Genomic DNA, 20684 nt, shown 5'->3' on the forward strand with positions numbered 1-20684 from the left:
AAAACTCCTTGACAAATCGACCACCTGAAGTAAAAGGGGAGTCAGGACGCCAGTGTCAGTCTGCTCTATCACTCACCAGCTGTGCACTGGTCCCCTGTGAGTGTCTGTGAGACGGAGGTGGCTAATGTCAGCTGCATTTTAATTTGCATGTGAGACGTTTATGTGCATGTCTGACAGAGAGTATGTGCCTTGACAATCTTGACAATAGATGGGAAACACCAGGTTTGTGAGCCCAGTGTATTATGTGCTGTCCATTTAGTTGTAATGTACATACAGTTGTCCATTTAGTTGTAATGTACATACAGTGATGTATGAATCTGTCGGGTGGTTGTTCTGTGTCTGATGTGCTGGATTTAGGATGATGGAGGACCAAAGATTTGATTGATGGACTTGTATGATTTTGAGCTATTCTATAGCCACTATGTATGGCTTTTACAGACTGCCAGCACAGTCCACACTCTCTCTGAACCAGACTTAGAAACAGACAAATGTACCATTTAGACAACATAAATGGACTATAGAGACATTTTCTAGAGGCATTATTACAGTAATAGACAATTATCTTGAAATATTATTATTGTTGCTGTTAATACATTTTCAAAATATTTTCAATTATTATAAAAGTGTACCCAGAGAGGTTTGGAGAACCTTGCTTTTTGCTGGTGTCCAATGAGTTTTTGCCATACCAGAAATTAATCAATAAGTGGAGGGTCTCAGTTTCAACCATATCTGATGAGGGTAGTCATGGTAGCAATTGTAGGATAGAAGCATAGATAGATAGAGTACATGAATTAAGAGTAATTGTGAATTAAGAGTCCAACTGTGTAACCACCATGCAACAATTCAAATAATATTGCATTATTTTTTTCAAAGCATTTATAAGTGCATTTATAAAGCATTAATAACTGGCTCCTGATTGCAAGCTCCCTATTTGGCAAGCACCAGGCGAATATTGATCATGGTTTAGAATTGAATAATAAACAGATTATAAGTGACTTATTAACTAATTATAAACCATTTACAAATGTGACCGTAAAGTGTTATCAAAACTCTAAATGTCACCATGTTTTGCACAAAGACTATAATCCCTTGACTCAATGGTTTTTTTAGCTACAGTTCAGTTTTACAGCAACATTGTAGTGAGGTTTGAGGTTCACTAATTATTGTTGTGGAGCTGTGCTGTAGGGTTGCACTGAAGATCCCACAGACAAACCTGTTTCTCTCTCTCTTTCTCCCTTTCTCTACAGAGTGTTTAATTGTTCTGGGATCCGTTGGCAGGACTGTTATTCCATCATGTTGCTAGCTATTCGCCTTTATATCGGACATAACTCCTATATATATTACATAGGAGTTATATCCATCTAAATCCAATGACTCTGAGAAGGGCAGTTTGATGAGAACACTCCACTCTCTATCTATCCAAATGAAAAGGCTACTGGAGTCTTTCCCCATCTCAGGACTTATTACAGTGGTAACCTTGAAGTTCAGGAGCTCCTTGACAAAACTTTTGCTTTGTGGTGCTTTGTATTACTTTCCTTGGATTTAAGGCATCTTCTCTTCACAAAAGGAGATCATTTGATATGAGTCTATTTTGATTGCGATCTACACTCTGAGGCTGCAGCAGTTGAGGGCTCTTGATTGGATAATTAGTGGGTTAGGATTCATTAGGTGATTGGTAGGCATGAAGATGCTCTCATCTGCTGTCTGGTCATCAAATCGTAGTGGGATAATGATGAATGTGGAACAATGAGGGCCAGTGATAATCAAGTTTCCTGATTTTATTAGGTGTGACAGTGTGAGTGAATGTGTTTAAGCTCCTGTGTGTGTGTGTGTGTCTGTGTGTGAGTGTGTGTGTGTGTGTAAGAGAAAGAATTCACATGTGTGGATGAGCAGTATACAGTTCTTTTGTTGTATTGTTCATGTTACAATCATTGGACTGTGTGTGTGTACATGTGCATATGCAAAATGCACTTGAGCTCCCTGTAATCATTATGGTGTGTGTGCGTGTGTGTGTGTGTGTCTCCCTTGCAGCACACCCATCACTAAACACCATGAGCAACATCTTTGAGTCTGCGGCCAATACCCTTGGGCTGTTGGGCAGCCCGTGCCAGTCTAAAGTGGAGCTGCGTGTGGCCTGTAAGGGCATCTCGGACCGCGATGCCTTGTCCAAGCCAGACCCCTGCGTCCTCATCAAGATGCAGTCCCACGGACAGTGGCTAGAGGTAGGAAGCCTCACTTTTAACCTTTCACCTTTAACCCAATTTGCTCAAAGATTACATTGGGCTACAATCCTTACTGGCTGTGTCTATGTCCGTTAAACCAGCACAGGCCCCAGATTTGAATAAGTAATATAGATCCAGGGGCATAACTGAGACTTTTGTGTACATCATGCATTGATGCAGATGGGATCTCTAGTTATGGGAGCAGATCTGGAGAGGATTTGACTCTGTATCATCAGTCTTGAACAGACCAGACAATTACTTTAATGACTTCCTTTCCTCAAGCTCATCCACAATGAATGAATCTTCCCTGCTAGGTCTACACAACACTGTTATGAAATTGATATCACAAACCTCAAACATTCATGCCTGCCAGCTTATTACAACTGACCTAACCCTAAATTAGTCTATTCAAATAATGCTTATTCTTAAGTTTACAAAACATTGAAGCTCATGTGATATGAGGGGCATATGTAGTTCCTGTAGGCCTACTCCATGATCACAGCTCTGTGGCCTGTTTGGAGTATCTAAGTGCAAAGAGTGCCACATGGGCAAACTGAAGTAAATTATGAGTTTTGGGAAACACAATAATTAGACTTCTGCTTCTAATGTCATATCATGTACATTTGTAGACTGAGGCCCTCTCCCATTTAACTATTGCGCTGAACTCGTTCACTCGTTCATTCCGCGATGGCTCGGATAGGCCTGGACTGAGTGGTTTTGTGCAGGGATAGCCCACACTGAAAAAGGCCCACCCTCAAATCTTTGACCGTTGAAATGACACAAGCTGCAATTGGTCTGAAATTGTTTTGCGTGGCTATGGAGTCGAACCAGTCTCAGGGTAGCATTCCTCAGGAGTTTTGTTCCTCTATGTTGGCTCATTTAGTAGTTCCAGCCTGATCAACAGGCTGTAACTGGTTTCCTACAAAGACCAGGGTGTTAAAGTATTTATTAGAGCTCTTGGATGGACTCAATTCAACTTCTTGTGTCTTGTTGAAGAACGTTTTGCATTTAGCAAATTTAGGAATGCCACAACAATTAAGCGATTATTTCTGCAATCAGGTCTTCTATTTTGTTATCAATAGATTCTGATTTTATTTCACTTTGAAAGTGTCCACTAAGATATGTAGATCATAACAGATTTTTCAGATTCTGAGACAACAAAATTAGGAAATTGTGCTTTTTAACGGTACTGTATGTCAATAATTGTCGAGCTTTGACATTGTCTCTCAAGGAATACGTTTGACACTGTCATGTAGTGATGGGTAATTTGAGTGAAAAGTTTTTTAGTTAATAGGCTGCCACTGGTCCTCAGCATAAGCTCACCTCTTGTTGAGTGCACCACAAAGTAAAAGATAATGAGATTTTCTACCTTACCATCAAGTTTCTGTGGTGGGGACTCACTATAATCATTATTCTTTTGGGCAGAGCTCAAGTTATCATATATGTAAATGAGGTTGCAAAAGACCCATTACTACTGTCAAATAATTTTCCACATGACATGGAATTTGAACAAGCTTATTCAAATTCAATTTCAACCCTCTATTTAAACCAAATGGAAAAGTAAAGAAAGTGGATTGAGAATAATTACTGGTGGAAACCGTCACGCCGACTGGGTAATATAAATACAGTATGCAGAGTAGTGGAACAAAGTCAGTGAGGGCTCCCATGTAATGCCTGACACCCCCTGTCAAAAGGTTACATTATGTATCCCAAACTAGGTCTGAAGGCTTTATGTGTTATTGGTAGGCCATGAGATGCAAATATCTCACCTGTGCTTGATTATGTGAAAAAGTTAGACCGATGCCGTGTTGAGTAGGCATGGAATTGTCTGATTAGAAGAGTATTGCTGATTATTCTGTTATGTTGCTATGCAAAGCCTGTTACTGTTACAGTGCATTGCAATCCATGTGCCCTATATTTGCCTATGAAAACACTTGTCGTGCATATAAAGTGTTATGCATTATATGTTGATGTTTGTAATGATAATGTTCTAATAAGGATAAGGTTCTTTCGGAAACAAAACCAAATCTCAACAATTGTTAGCTTTGTGATGTGCAGTTAGCATTAGCAATGCTCTGTGTCTGGTGTCGCTGACGATATGACGTTTGCCATCCTCTCCACTGTAATTGACAGAGCAAAGAGATGCCCAAGAGGCATTTAAATTATGGAATGATGATCTTAGCAGGGAGCTGGTGATCAGGCACGCTAAGCACTGGCTCTTTTGGTTTATCTCTCGCTGACATTGCAGGTTGTTCTCTGTGTGTTTTATAAGTGGTGTCACATTTTTGTGTTTAAAGATGAAATTCAGTTTCTCTTTCCTGAGAAACCGACGACATGAAACAGTGATGAGCTGAGGGGTCCTTATTGATTGTGATGTTTAAAGGAACTGCTAACTTTAACTACCCACCTACTCTATGAAGTGGATTCTATGTGTAGTCGATTCACTTACTTTAGACAAATGCATGATACCAATAATATAATTTGTTTCTTTTACCTTCCTCCTGTTTTAGCCAGCACTAGCAGTGCACACATTGTTAACTCCCGGCAGGTACAGATAACAGCCAAGACTGATGAAAGTGGCCATTTAGAATGTTGTGGTAAAATGCAGGACTGTTCGGCCTACAACAGTAAGAAAAGGATGTAGCTTAAGTTATCTTGTTGTTTAAGCTAGTGAAACAAGTATGATCTGTCTTACCCGAGGCTGGATTCGATACCATGTAAAACAATCACAAGGTACTCATGAAGCAGCGTCATAACCATTACCCTACCAAAACCTAGGTATTGGTTGGTCATGGGCTCCTTTAATGCAGACGTTACTGCGCGATGCTGTAGACCATTTTATAAGAATGGCAATTTCCATGTGAAGGTTTGGCTAAGACATTTGGCTGTATTTTGTTAATAGCAAAGCATATCTAATATTGATAATCTGACTCCAAGTAATGTAATTATCACCCATGTGCAAAGAATTGTTGAGTTTGTGCTGATTTAGTGCAAGAATGTCCACATGTCTCTCTCTCTCTCTCTCTCTCTCTCATTCTTACAAAGCTACTCACAGCTCATGACGAGAACTAAACACCAGAACAAAGAAAATACAATGAATTTGTCCCTTTGCCTCTGTTATATAGACTAAAGTATTTAAATTAGGAGATGTTTGCAAGGAGACCAATCAGAATTCATCCTATTACTTCTATACTGATGACATCACAGCTCTGACACCTCTCATATAACATCCCACAGAGCTCACAGCCATTTCTCTCCTCAGGGGAAGGGATCTCAAGGTAGGGCTGCAGAATAGCTCCCCCTTCAATGCTAATCACAGCCATCAAGAGACCTGTTCACTAATTTACATTTGTAGATTATCTAACAATTTTGCAAAGGTAGCTCCAAAGTAACTCACACGGCAGGAGCAGCAGCTACTTAAAAGGAAAGTTCCACTGAATTGTAATTTTATATTGTTGTAAATGTCATTGCGTATTTAACCAAGGACCTAAGGTTTTTGCTTAAATACATTAAAGGGAAGTTTTCAATGTTAGAACACATTTTCCACTTACTTGGAGTGTTGTAGACTCATCCTGACACTTCTTTTGGTCATATTTCCATTCTTGAGCTTTCTTTGGCTGGTTCCAGGACTAGCACTTAGCCATACCAGGGTACATGAATGGGATCACCTGCATGCTATCAAAAGCACAGAAAAGGGCTTTAAATGTCTCCACACATAAAGTAAACATGATTTAGTTATCAGGGGTTCAATAGAAAAATATTATACTGTTTTTATATAAAATGATCTGTCATTGTGCCTTTGAATAAAATAGACTAGCTTCTTTAACCGAATGACGTTGTCTGTGTTGTTCCGCTGTGTTGTTCAAACAAGGTGCACACTCTGCTGTGCAGATGTAGTGAAAAATAAGTTCCAAACCGAGGACAAAACAGCAAGTATTCTCAGTTTCAATAATATATCATAATAATAAGTTTACGCTTGTAATAGTGGAAAATACAAATTGTTTTCATATCAAAACCTGTGTATAGCCCACAAAGATGACTGTAAAGATGGCTGTAGAATTTCCTGTGGAGATGTTTAAAGTAGTCATACATATAGCACAGTTGAGGCTGGTCCATTGTGGAAGAGGAGGATGGTTCTCCCTTGAATTTTGATGAAATAAAATAAAATGAAAATAAAAAATAAAATAAACTACAAAAATCTACATCTGCTTGATTCTGCTGCACAAAATGCACTCAAACAGCTCACACAAACCAAAACATGTTAATTGCAGGCTATACGGGAATAGAGGAGAGCACATTTTGAGACTCCCCTCGTTGCGACGAGAGAGAGCTGGCTATTTTTGTTTTGTTGTATTTTTTATTCGTAGTTTACCATTCACTTACTTAGCTAATGCAGGTTATTTAGCCTACTCAACAACCTGGCTGACTCAAACACAGAGAAATGCTGTTTATGTTAGCTAGCTAGATAGGCTATCCAACTGCAACTCTTCAGATTCAAGGTAAGATTTCGGTTTTATTAATTTATTGCCACCCGGGCCCGCTGGTGTAACCGCTTGCTGTTTCCGTGATTGTAAATATTGTTTGGAATTGTAGGTTACGCATGTTAGTTCTCAGTTTCTTAACCATCATTATGGTGACAACAATGTATGTTGCGTAGCGATTGTTGGAGAGGTTTTTGCGCCTGGTACTACAGACAGATGTTGTGCAGTGAAGTTCCCAGGTGAAGGGAAAAGGTGAGAGGAGAAGAGTGTATGGATGAGAGAAGGAATTATACAACAAAGTGATAATGCTGTATGTGGCTGCTATGAAAGTGAACTGTGTATGTGTCACTGTCACCTCGATAACTCAAATCTATCTTTCCTCCTGTGCACCTGCGTTATAAACTTTCATGTGTAGACTAGGTTCTAACAACCTCAAGATCGGTATAGGGTGGGCAAATTCTAGTATCATGCCCGGGTGGGTATGCAATAGCATAAACTATGTTACATTGAGCTGGGTGAATAGAATATGAATGCAGTTTTTGCTGTAATACAAATAAGGACACTGTGCATTAAATAAAAGTCGTCCTCCCTAATCTTGAACGGCGCCAGCCGCCACTGGAATAGTGTACAGGTGATCCCATTCATGCTAACCCTGGAGCCAGCCAAAGAAAGGTCAAGAATGGAAATATGACCGAAAAAGTGTCTGGATGAGCCTACAACAAGTGGAAAATGAGTTCTAACATTGAAAAACCTGAACTATGAAGAGCCTGAAGAGCTTTTCCCTGTTCATTTTCACTGTGCTCTCCAACACTGTTTAGGTATTGATTATAGTTTGGTATATTTCATAAGGTAATGTTTCACTGTACGCAACATAATATCATAATTGAATATCTATATATTTTTGTGTTGCCCTGTGAATTGTAGTGGTAGGTCCACTCCCCTCTTACCCCTCTAGTTGATCACAATAACACTCCTCCTCCAAACCCATTTGCACGCATTGCACGAAATTAAAAATTAAGAAATCCCACGGGCCACTGGTTCGGAAAATAAAAAACCTTTGCTTTGCAACCACATTGACCCCACCAATCAAGATAGAATTTGTGTGTGCCATCCAATGCTCTGATACAGTATGCATTGGGAAAAGAGAACCCGTCAGATAGCCTTCGCGTTACAAAAGTGGATTGAGGGTTTGACCTACCATGTAAGCCACTCATCATTTATCTTCAAATTGGAGAAAATATATGTGTTTTGTGTGTATAGTTATAGTGTGTGTGTGTGTGTGTGTGTGTGTGTGTGAATACAGAGTAGTGTGTTAATACTGAGTAGTGTGTGTGTGTGATATAGAAGTCTGTCTCCCCATGAAATAGATTTCACAATGCTCTATAGATTGGCTGTGTCAGCCACTGACCTGAGAGAGCCAGCAGCATCTGTTATCTCAAGTAATAATCCTGCATGCAAACACGTACACACACACACACACACACACACACACACACACACACACACACACACAGACAGACAACACACAGTCTGTCACACAAGATACACACATCTCAGCAGAAGTGTGAGATTTTCTAACTTTCAAAGTACCTTATGGATCTCTTGTCGCCTGACTTTCCTTTGTCATTGTTCCTTTCAAGAAGTGCCAATACTGTACTTGACTAACTTGTCAGCTTGGACTTCCTTTCTCTGGCTCCTCTATCTCTTCCTCCTCTCACCTCTCTTCTCTCTGGCTCCTCTACCTCTTCCTACTCTCACCGCTCTTCTCTCTGGCTCCTCTACCTCTTCCTACTCTCACCCCTCCTCTTCTCTCTGGCTCCTCTACCTCTTCCTCCTCTCACCCCTCCTCTTCTCTCTGGCTCCTCTACCTCTTCCTCCTCTCACCCCTCCTCTTCTCTCTGGCTCCTCTACCTCTTCCTCCTCTCACCCCTCCTCTTCTCTCTGGCTCCTCTACCTCTTCCTACTCTCACCGCTCTTCTCTCTGGCTCCTCTACCTCTTCCTCCTCTCACCCCTCCTCTTCTCTCTGGCTCCTCTACCTCTTCCTCCTCTCACCCCTCCTCTTCTCTCTGGCTCCTCTACCTCTTCCTCCTCTCACCCCTCCTCTTCTCTCTGGCTCCTCTACCTCTTCCTCCTCTCACCCCTCCTCTTCTCTCTGGCTCCTCTACCTCTTCCTCCTCTCACCCCTCCTCTTCTCTCTGGCTCCTCTACCTCTTCCTACTCTCTCCTCTCCGTCACAACATCCTCCCAGTGGAGAACATCAGTGCCGTCATTGAGATTTCGGTTTCAGTCTGTGGTCATTTTTAACTCTGACATTTGCCAAAGAGGGACAGCAGCTCATGGTGATGCAAAGCCCTGACATATCTCTGACATTTGAAAAATGGAATATCAATATCCCCCAAAAATGTTAGCAAATATAACAGACTAGATGGAGGGTAGGGGCAATAATGATGAGATTAAGGTCGGTTGGAGGGAGGGCCTCTGAGTGCGCTTATAATATACAAATTCACTGGGTAAGTTTTATACAGTATGTATAAGTCTGTATATTTTTTATACAATATTTTTTATACAATATATATAAGTATACAGTGCCCTCCATAGGTATTGGAAAGAGAAAGCATTTTGTCTTCTTTTAACTCTATACTCCAACAGTTACTATGGGGTCAAAGTAGAGATTCTCAGCTTTAATTCAGTGTTTTTTCCTTTCAGATTGGTTGCACCATTTAGAAAGAACACCATTTTTTAAACATATTCTCCCTATTTCAGGGCACCAAAAGTAACGGGACAGATTCATATAATATCCAAATTAAGCACTCATGTTTAATATTTGTTCGATAATCCTTTGCATGCAAAAGCCTATGACCCATTGGACCTGACAGACACTGGGTATCTGCTCTGGTGATGTTCTGTGAGGCTTGTACTGCAGCCATGTTCAGTTATTGTTTGTTCAGTTATTGTTTGTACATATCTGTCTTATCTGTCCACAATACCTTTTTCCAGACCACTGCAGGCTTTTTAGGTACTTTTTCTTTTAACATTTTTTTTTTAATCAAACTGTAACCTGTGACCATCCTTTTTGAGGATAACTAGTGGTGGTTTGCACCTTGCAGTGAAGACTGTTGTTCAGCTGGTGATGGTTGTCTCATGACACATTCACACCTACCTCCTGGAGAATGTTCCTGATCTGTGGGACAGTTGTTTTGGGGTTTTTCTTAATTATAGTCATTCTTTAGTCATTCACTGAAGAAGTCTTCCTTTGGCCTACCAGGACATTTGCAATATCTGAGCTCACCAGTGCATTCTCCCTTTTAAATGTTCCAAATCTGATTGATTTTCTCTGATATTTCAGCCTCATAATGCCTTTCTTGACTTTCATGATGTCTCTGTATTCCTGACATTGACAGAAAACAATAGCAGACGCATAGGCAAATGTAAAACCTAGAATCAATACTGGACATTGACAGATGACAGAAATTATGTGACTGAACACACCTGACTAACCAGAGACACCTGTCAAGCCAATAGTTATTTTTTTACCATTACTTTTGGTGGCCTGAAATAGGGGGACTATGATAACAAGTGTTGTCATTTCTGTATGGTGAAACCAATAAGTACACAAATACCATCAAATAAAAGTTGAGAATCTATACTTTAACCTCATAGTAATTGTTTGATTTAAAATCCAAACTTTTTGCAGTATAGAGCCAAAAGAAGAGAAAATCCTTCACTGTCTCATTACTTATGCAGGGCACTGTATTTTTTCCAAGTATCCATAAAGACATGATTTGAAGCTAAGTTTCCCCAAAAGTAAATACAAATAAATGTACCAAAATTGTATACTCTGTGATTATAATCAAAGTCAGTAATTTATTCACACACTAAGCAGAGGTGTTTTTAAGCTTGAGGCATTTAATGCAGTGAGATAAGTAAATAGAACAGTTTGGGTCAAAGTGGTATGAATCTGCGCTCAGGAGTGGTTACACAAGAAATAAAACCCCAAAACAAACGAGTGAATAAACACAACTTCAAAGCCATACTGAGGAACTACAGGCAAAAATCACCAAACAAATAGGACAATTTAGAACAGAAGCATCAACAGAGCTTCTCTGCTGATGCAAAAGAAGGCTTTGTTAAGCTACGAACAGAAATAAAAGACACGCAGACAGACCTAAAGGAAACAAAAGAGAACCTTAGGGAAGCCAAACAAATATAACCGCTTACTCTGAAGGTACTATTTCTCGTTTGCTTACAGCGTTTTACCAACCCACCACTAAATAAGACTGTTCAAGACTGAACTAACTCTGGCCTCTCCACATAGGAATCGGAAGCATAAGTGATATGGCTGTTTCTTTTTTCTTTCTTTCCGCATGATGTGTTTAGGTGGAATAAGCTATAGAAAGTTGAGGGTGCTAGCCTAGCATTGATTTATATCCTGCTCTATAAAACGGCCTCACTATTATGTCCTTGACGTCAGGACACAATTGAATCTGAATAATGTACCGTAGGCTACAGCATAAACCCAGCTAGTGAGGAGACTGCAGGCAGAACCTGTGCTCATTACACATTAAGATCTAGATATGAATGCATAAATGACGATATTAAAATATCCTATGAAGTGTCCCAAAGAGCCGAGGAGGAAACAAACTGAACAAGGGGTCATCAATAGGGGTCATCTTGGATGAATAAATCATGCTGTAATTGATTTAACTTAGAATTGTGTTGCTATTTACATTACATTTATATATATATATATAATCAGCCAATCACATGGCAGCAACTCAATGCATTTAGGCATGTAGACATGGTCAAGACGGCCTGCTGAAGTTCAAACCGAGCATCAGAATGGGGAAGAAAGGTGATTTAAGTGACTTTGAACGTGGCATGGTTGTTGTTGCCAGACAGGCTGGTCTGAGTATTTCAGAAACTGCTGATCTACTGGGATTTTCATGCACAACCATCTCTAGGGTTTACAGAGAATGGTCCGAAAAAGAGAAAATATCCAGTGAGCGGCAGTTCTCTGGGCGAAAATGCCTTGTTGATGCCAGAGGTCAGAGGAGAATGGCCAGACTGGTTCGAGATGATAGAAAGGCAACAGTAACTCAGAGGTTGGTGGTGGTGGTGTAATGGTGTGGGGGATATTTTCTTGGCACACTTTGGGCCCCTTAGTACCAATTGAGCATCGTTTAAATGCCACAGCCTACCTGAGTATTGTTGCTGACCATGTCCATCCCTTTATGACCACAGTGTACCCATCTTCTGATGGCTACTTCCAGCAGGATAAGGATATCACAAAGCTCAAATCATCTCAAACTGGTTTCTTGAGTTCACTGTACTCCAATGGCCTCCCCAATCACCAGATCTCAATCGAATAGAGCACCTTTGGGATGTGGTGGATCGGGAGATTCGCATCATGGATGTGCAGCCGACAAATCTGCAGCAACTGCGTGATGCTATCATGTCAATATGGACCAAAATCTCTGAGGAATGTTTCCAGCACCTAGTTGAATCTATGCCACAAAGAATTAAGGCAGTTCTGAAGGCAAAAGCAGGTCCAACCTGGTACCACCAAGGTGTACCTAATAAAGTGGCCGGTGAGTGTATATATATTCTTGTTTATGAGCAGCCTATGGGGTAGGGGGGCCTACCGAAATTATCTATAAACAAGGCCATTATCCACATGCAGGCCTGCAATTATCCTGTTGGATTGTGTTTTTGCTTTTGACTTTTCATTTACAAATGTTTTATTTGTATATTATTATCTTTGTTTGGCTAAAAACTGTTTGCTATGGTGGACAGCTTGGGTTAGAATTTAGGCAACGCTAAAATCATTTCTAAAACAGTAGTATGAGCATAAAAAAAAAAAAGAACAAAAATATATACATATATTTAATGGATAAGGTAATAAAATAAAATCAAGTTCACTTCCTATGCTGAACCAAGAATATTTATGAGAAAATAAGGAGGCTCTTAGTTAGGAAGAGTGAATGAGGATTGATGGAATCAATAATAATAATATAATAATAATAATAGTAAGATAGTGTCTTACTTTTCTCCATTTGTTTATTGCTTTCTCTTCTTGTTTTTCTCTCTATTGTTGAATCTATTGCCCTTTGTGATAAGAGAGACTATGATGCCTGGATAATCCTAGGGTTAGGGTTAGGGAAGCATCATTTAACTGGTTCATAGCAGCCTTTGAAGTGAGACCTTAGTTTGCTTATTGTTGCTGTTTTTTGTTTGTTTGTGTGAATCCCAGAATAGCCTAAAATTGGTTTAAATTCATAAAGGTATCGGAAAAAGGAAAAACTGAGGCATTATCATGGAAATTAATGGTTATTAAGGCATTATGGTAACTGATAATAATAATAATAATAATAATAACAACAATAATAACAATAATAATAACAACAATTTATTACATTCATAAAGAACTTTTCATTATACAAGAATAATCTCAAAGTGCATAAAATAAAATAAAAGATAGAAAAAATAGAACAATTAAAAAACAAAAACAAATAAATATACAGTCAAAAAAAAGTTTGGACACACCTTCTCATTCAATGGTTTTTCTTTCTTTTTATTATTTTCTACATTGTAGATTAATATTGAAGACATCAAAACTATGAAGGAACACACATGGAATTATGTAGTAAACAAAAAAGTGTTAAACACACCAGAATATGTTTTATATTTTAGATTCTTCAAAGTAGCCACCTTTTGCTTTGATGGCCGCTTTGCACACCCTTGAATGATTTTCCAACAGTCTTGAAGGAGTTCCCAGAGGTGCTGAGCACTTGTTGGCTGCTTTGGGTTTAGGTCGGGTGATTGTGGAGGCCAGGTCATCTGACGCAGCACTCCATCACTCTCCTTCTTGGTCAAATAGCCCTTACATAGCTTGGAAGTGTGTAAATGATGGTCCCACTAAGCGCAAACCAGATGGGATGGCATGTCGCTGCAGAATGCTGTGGTTAAGTGTGCCTTGAATTTTGAATAAATCACCAAGTGTCACCAGCAAAGCATCCCCACACCATCACACCTCCTCCTCCATGCTTCACGGTGGGAACCACACATGTAGAAACCATCCGCTCACCTTTATTGCATCTCACAAAGACACGGCGGGTCGAACCAAAAATCTAAAATTTGGACTCATCAGACCAAAGTACAGATTTCCACTGGTATAATGTCCATTCCTTGTGTTTCTTGGCCCAAGCAATTCTCTTCTTCTTGTTGTTCTTCCTCAGTAGTGGCTTCTTTGCAGCAATTCGACCATGAAGGCCTGATTCACGCAGTCTTCTCTGAACAGTTGATGTTGAGATGTGTCTGCTACTTGAACTCTGTGAAGCATTTATGTGAGTTCTAATCTGAGGTGCTGTTAATTTGCGGTTTCTGAGGCTGGTAACTCTAATGAATTTATCCTCTGCAGCAGAGGTAACTCATGGTCTTCCTTTCCTGGGGCGGTCCTCATGAGAGCCAGTTTCATCATAGCGTTTGATGGTTTTCGCGACTGCACTTGAGGATACATTCAAAGTTCTTGAAATTTTCCCGGATTGACTGACCTTCATGTCTTAAAGTAATGATGGACTGTCGTTTCTCTTTACTTAGTTGAGTGGTTCTTGCTATAATATGGATTAGAACAGTAGTCGAATAGGGCTATTCACTGTATAGAACTGTGTACCAACCCTACCTCTGCACAACACAACTGATGGTCTCAAACACATTAAGAAAGCAAGAAATTCCACAAATTAACTCTTGACAAGGCACACCTGTTCATTGAAAACCATTCCAGGTGACTACCTCATGAATCTGATTGAGAGAATGCCAGAAGTGTGCAAAGCTGTCATCAAAGCAAAAGGTGGCTACTTTTTAGAATCTAAAATATAAAACATATTCTGGTTTGTTTAACACTTTTTTGTTTACTACATAATTCCATATGTGTTCTTTCATAGTTTTGATGTCTTCAGTATTAATTTACAATGTAGAAAATAATTTAAAAAAAGAAAAACCATTGAATGAGAAGGTGTGTCCAAACTTTGGACTGGTACTGTGTATATATATATAAAAGCAGCAATCAAAGTCTAGGAGGAAGGGTAAGCTCTCGAACAAGTGAGGTCACTCATGATGTTGAATGTTTTTATGTAGTTTTTCTTCCCAGCATGAGCATCCTTTTGGTTATGCTCAAGATTCCTAACTGGGCATATGGAATCAATGGAATCATCTTGTAGTGATTGCCACACTTGGAGTTCATGCATGAATGTAAATGTTTGTAGACCCAAATTCTAAAAAGATGATTATAAAAAAGGATAATGTGTATTGTAAGGGGTATGAATATATGGTTTGGACATGAATTAATCCAGATACTAAATCATGAAACCTATGAAGGTTATTTCATATAATGTGAACGATCTTAATAATCCAATCAAACGTAAAAAGATACTACAGCAACTAAAAAAAGACAGGTGAAATTGTATTTCTGCAGGAGACTAATTTGATTCAATCAGAACATGAAAGCTGAGTAAATTATTTTATCGGGTGGCCATCCTTATACAGTGTCTTCAGTACAGTAAGTATTCATCCCCCTGGACTTTTTCCCACATTTTGTTGTGTTACAACCTGTCTTTAAAATGGATTTGGATTTTGTCACTGATCTACACAAAATACTCCATAATGTCAAAGTGATTTTTTTAATTTATTTTTTAAATACCCTAACCCTAACTGCTGAAAAGCTGACATTTCTTGAGTCAGTCAATTACACACTGTGTGGATCATGTTGTCATTACAAACTGAGCAATTGGAGAGGAACAAAACAAAAACAAAAACAACATCTACAAAGTTTAATGGCTGAGAGGAAAAAGCACAGTCGATGGGACAACATCATCCCAGTCACTCTACAAAATATAACAGAGTGGCCAAAGAGAATCCCTTAATCTATAATTATGTTTGCAAATGTGTTTATTTGGTTTTACTACAAAGCAAAGTTCAGTGCAAATCTAACACATGCAGTTTCTGCACCATCCCTAGTGTGAAGAATAGTGGTAACTGCATCATGTTATGGGTATGTTTGTCACCGGCAGGGAATAGGGAGTTTGTCAGGGTCAAGAGAAAATTATGGTTTTTATTTGCTGAGTTGGTAGTGACAGCCTAATCCACACATTGTGTAATTGATTCCTATGCAATTCAGAGACCCTATGAAAACAATTATATTCATTCAGAAATCACATGAACTAGTATCCTTGCCCTCAGATGGACTCAATTTAACTTACGTTAAGTGATTGGTGAAGACATTTTTGCATTTAAGCTAATTTTAGGAGTGTCATAGCAAAGGGGGTAAATACTTATTGACTCAAGACATTTCAGCTTTTAAGTTTTAATTAATTAGTAAACATTTCAAAAAAAGAGTTTTTACTTTGACATTATGGGGTAACATTATGGGGTAACTTTAAAAGTTGAAAAGGTGACTTCTGATAAGAATGGAAGATATGTTATGGTGATTGGGAAAATTCGCTTATAAATGTGTATAATCCTCAGACGAAGGTCCTGAATTAGTCAGAAAGATTGTGGATATTATTGCCTCGCAAAGCCAAGGTATAACTATAGCTGCAGGAGATTTTAAACTCATATGGATTCAAATTTGGATTCTCAGGTTAATAAGCAACAAAGCTCTGACCCTGCAGCTAGAATAATGAGTAGAGCAACAAAAGAGATTAGTTTAGTCGATGTGTGGAGACTGAGAGGGACTATACGTTCTACTCTAAACCTTATAACAAAGACTCAAGGTTGGATTACTTCTTTATGTTTGGAAATGACATGTCCAGAGTACAAGAGTGTAACATGAACCAGATTACCCTTTCATATTGTGCTGCAATATCTATGTTATTGGATCTGAGTTGGTAGAAAGTTTGGACTCTCTAGAAATCAATTACAGAGGTGAAATCAATCCCGTCACAATCTGGGAAGGGGCCAAAGCAAAAAAAAAGAAGCTTTTTTTAATGAACATTTTAATTAGGGACAAAAAGACAGGACATGACAAATACAATAACATTTTCCCAGCAAGGCACAAATTGGGACATTATGTAGAATCATCTGTTAAATGGACAATAATAAAAATAACAAAATAATAACATAACACCAAGATAACAATGACATCTGGAGAGAGCTTATAAAGCGATGGGTGAAATGTCAGCTCTGACAAATTTAAATACGTTGAGGACTTTTTGGATTTGCTAATAGAAAGGGTGTACAGTAGCGATCTCTGACCTTCACAAAACAAAATTATTATTACAGTAGAATAATAGCATTAAAGATACTTAAATTGAAAAAGCAACAAATTGAAAAAGCAACAAACAAAAGCAAATATTGCCTATATTAGGAACAGAGATAAGGATAAGATATTAATGGTAAACAAGAAATTGCACAATAATTTGCTGAATACTATAGACAATTATACAGTCCAGACAATGACCCAGTCCAAGAAGCTTGACTGAAAGAACACTTTTAAGGACTTCAGTTGCCACTGGTGTCTGATATACAAAACCAAAATCTTATCTTGCCAATCACCACTGCTGAAGGCAATACAGACAGTAAATTGGGGAGTTTACTTTCTGTGGGGGAATTTTATAAGGACTTCAAGGGAGAACTACTGGCCATATTAAATAGAGCTTTCAACTGGGCATGGAAAATCGGCAGACAAATGGTGCAATTCAATGATCACAGTAATGCATAAGGAGGGTAAGGATCCCACAGACTGTGGAGCCTACAAGACCCATAATCCTGCTTAATGTGGACAAAAAATTTAAAGTGGTACCCTAGCCTCAGCCAGCAAAGATTATGCCGGATATTATAGACCGGCTCAGACAGATCAGACAGGCTTCATCTTGAATAGACAATTATCAGATAATGTTAGATGTATAGTAAGTCAGAGTTTAAAAGGTTCATGCTTGTGCGACGATATCACCGGGGTACCACGGCAGTAAACAGGCCTTCATTAAACATTTTATTTTAAGTGTTTCACCTCTGCAATACAACCACCAGAGGGTGTAGTTTAGCAATTCTAATGGATGGCCGATCTGTCGGAAAATTCATATAGTCTTTATATGTTCGCACAAGCCAATCTCTGCTAGTTGAGAGAGCCATCCGCTCGGCCAGCTCACATGTTTCTTTCCATAGATAGTTACAGTTACTGATGAACTTTACCTTGTATTTACTGCAAATCCTACTGTTAGTTGGTTTAGGGAGCTAGCAGTGGTGCATCTCTGCTGTCTGATTGACGACAAAAAGTATAAAACATGACCTACATATGTCAATAGCGGATTTGTCAGTTATCACTGGCTGGTATGCTTTTATTTAATAAGATATTAAGTCATGTTGCCAGTAATGATAGAAAGATGTTTGATTGAGCAGTGTTTTACATGGAGTGGACGAGAGAAGGCTGCCCTTGCCCCCTTCTGAAAATGTGGACATTTGCACCCCATTATGATGTTTTTAATGATAACAACTGTAGGCTGCCCACCTGCCCTCTCGATCCTATCCCCTCACCCTTTCTCCAATCCATCTCTAAAGACCTCCTTCCGCTCCTTACCACCATAATCAATTCCTCTCTATCCACAGGATCTGTACCAACTATCTTTAAGACAGCCAGAGTCAAGCTTCTTCTCAAGAAGCCAACTCTTGTCCCGTCTGCTGTCCATAACTACAGACCGGTATCCCTTCTCTCCTTCTTATCTGAAACCCTTGAATGTGCTGTCTCTAACCAACTGTCTCACTATCTCCTTCGGAACAACCTCCTTGACCCTCACCAATCCGGCTTTAAGGCTGGGCACTCTACTGAGACTGCTCTCCTTGCTGTCACAGAGACCCACCACTCTGCTTGAGCTTCCTCCCTCTCCTCTGTTCTCATTCGACACAGTACACTGCATTTGACACAGTACACCACCAGATCCTTCTCTCCACCTTCTCAGAGCTGGGCATCTCCGACTCTGCACTCTCCTGGTTTGCATCCTACCTGGTCGATCACTTTTACCAGGTGACATGGAGAGGGTCGCTGTCCTCTTCACCTGCCCTCACCACTGGGGTCCCCTGGGGCTCCATCCTAGGGCCTTTACTGTTCTCCCTTTATACCTAATCTCTTGGCTCTGTAATTTCCTCACATGGTTTCTCCTACCACTGCTGATGACACTCAACTTTTTCTCTCTCCCCCCCCCCTCTGACACACAGGTGACGACAAGTGTCTCTGCGTGTCTTGCAAACATTTCTGCGTGGATGTCAGCCCACCACCTCAAGCTCAACCTTGACAAGACTGAGCTGTTCTTCCTCCCTGGGAAAGCTTGCCCTCTCCAAGACTTCTCCATCACTGTCAAGAACTCCACTGTGACCTCCTCCCAGACAGCCAAGAATCCTGTGCGGTGAACATCACAGCGACAGTGCACTCCTGTAGATTCTTCCTCTACACCATACAAAGGATACATCCATTCCTCACGAGAGAAGCACCACAAATCTTGGTCCAGGCATTTGTCATCTCCCACCTTACCTACTGGATTGCATTCTTGGCCGGGCTCCCCACCTCCGTCATCAGACCTCTGCAACTCATCCAGAACGCTGCTGCCCGTCTGGTGTTTAATGTCCCCAAATTCTCCAATGCCACCTCTCTCCTCCGCACCCTTAACTGGCTCCAGCCCCTCCCTACTAGCGAGCAATTTTCAGCCTCCAAACCCCAGCCCGATCACTCCGTTCTTCCACCTCGGCTGGCCGCCTGGCACCGCCGCCTCTACAAGCGGTTGCACTGTTCAGTCACAGCTTTTCATTGTCTTGGCGCCCTGGTGATGGAATGAGCTTCCCACTGCTGTCAGGACTGCAGAGTCACTACCTATCTTCCGTTGTAGACTGAAGACCCATCTCTTCAGGCTACATCTTGACTGTCCCTCCTAAAGACCTCTTCACCCCCCACTACCACTCTGTACAGTTACTCTCCTGTTAATAAAATAAAATAAATAATAATAAAAAAAAAAATCCTTCCTTTTTCTAGCATTGTGACAATGGCACCTGGTCCTAGCATATATTTTAGCTTATGATGACTGAGGTATAGATGATTCACTTACTTTAGACACATTTATTTGTTGTAAGTCACTTTGGATAAAAGCGTCTGCTAAATGTCAAAAATGTAACAAAAACATTTGGGCTACTTTTCTATCCAGTCTCAATCCCACTGAAACCCCAAATCCTTACTCCTGTCTCACATGAAAATCCCTAACTTCATTCAGTAACCAATACATTTATGCCATTATTGAAGCCGACTTGCGCTTGTTCATGTCAGATTGCACTAAAACATTTCCTCTGCTTCTCTGCGCTGTGAGAAAATGTGTGATGACAGTATGAGAGTAGACAGAAGTTGGTCCCATTGCTTGGTCCTCGTTAAAATAACCTGATATTTAAACCATTTCCACTCTTCATCTCTGTAGTTCATGAGCTACTATAATAAACTTGATTTTGCCAATCTATCTGACAAGGCAAGCTCATAAAGCAAATCATTCTCTTTTCAAACATCCTTCACAGCTCATGTCACCACCTTGTGATGGCTTTCAACAGCACTTTACACGTCTTCACAACTTGTGTCTGCTGCGGCAGCGGCAGCGGCATTGAGATAGACCACTGCTGCAATGGCGGTGTAAACCTTTTAAACACTGGCCCACTGTATGATGGAAACTTGAATATAATCTGGTTTTAACATTTATCATCGTGTGCCTTATATATCAACTATATAATTTTATGGCCACCCTATAGTATAGTTCGGGTGCTTTAGATCCTCATGGACCTCGCTATGTTGCATGCTATAGTATAGTTGTCCTTTGAATGAGTATCACAGCTGGTCTAGACAGAAGGGGGGGGAGCTTTTTGATATACGACTTAAACAGTTTCCCATATTTCACTGTGCATGATTGCTATAGGATGAAGAAGGGAAGGGTAGAAGGGAAGACTGTCTCTCGAAGAAGTATA

At 39.9% G+C, this 20684-nt stretch overlaps 1 protein-coding gene across 1 annotated transcript in view; it reads left to right on the forward strand.

The window, feature by feature from the left end:
* Window positions 1-2051: 2051 nt before the first annotated feature.
* cpne4a (copine IVa) overlaps window positions 2052-20684 on the forward strand; it is a gene marked incomplete at both ends in the record, with an annotated part of 63894 nt that continues 45261 nt past the window's right edge. Inside the window, one exon of the mRNA XM_083678302.1 lies at window positions 2052-2222. Coding sequence (XP_083534428.1) covers window positions 2052-2222 — 171 coding nt within the window. The remainder of the gene's footprint in view (window positions 2223-20684) is intronic.

This window comes from Argentina silus, assembly GCF_951799395.1.
Source record: "Argentina silus genome assembly, chromosome: 10".
NCBI lineage: Eukaryota > Metazoa > Chordata > Actinopteri > Argentiniformes > Argentinidae > Argentina > Argentina silus.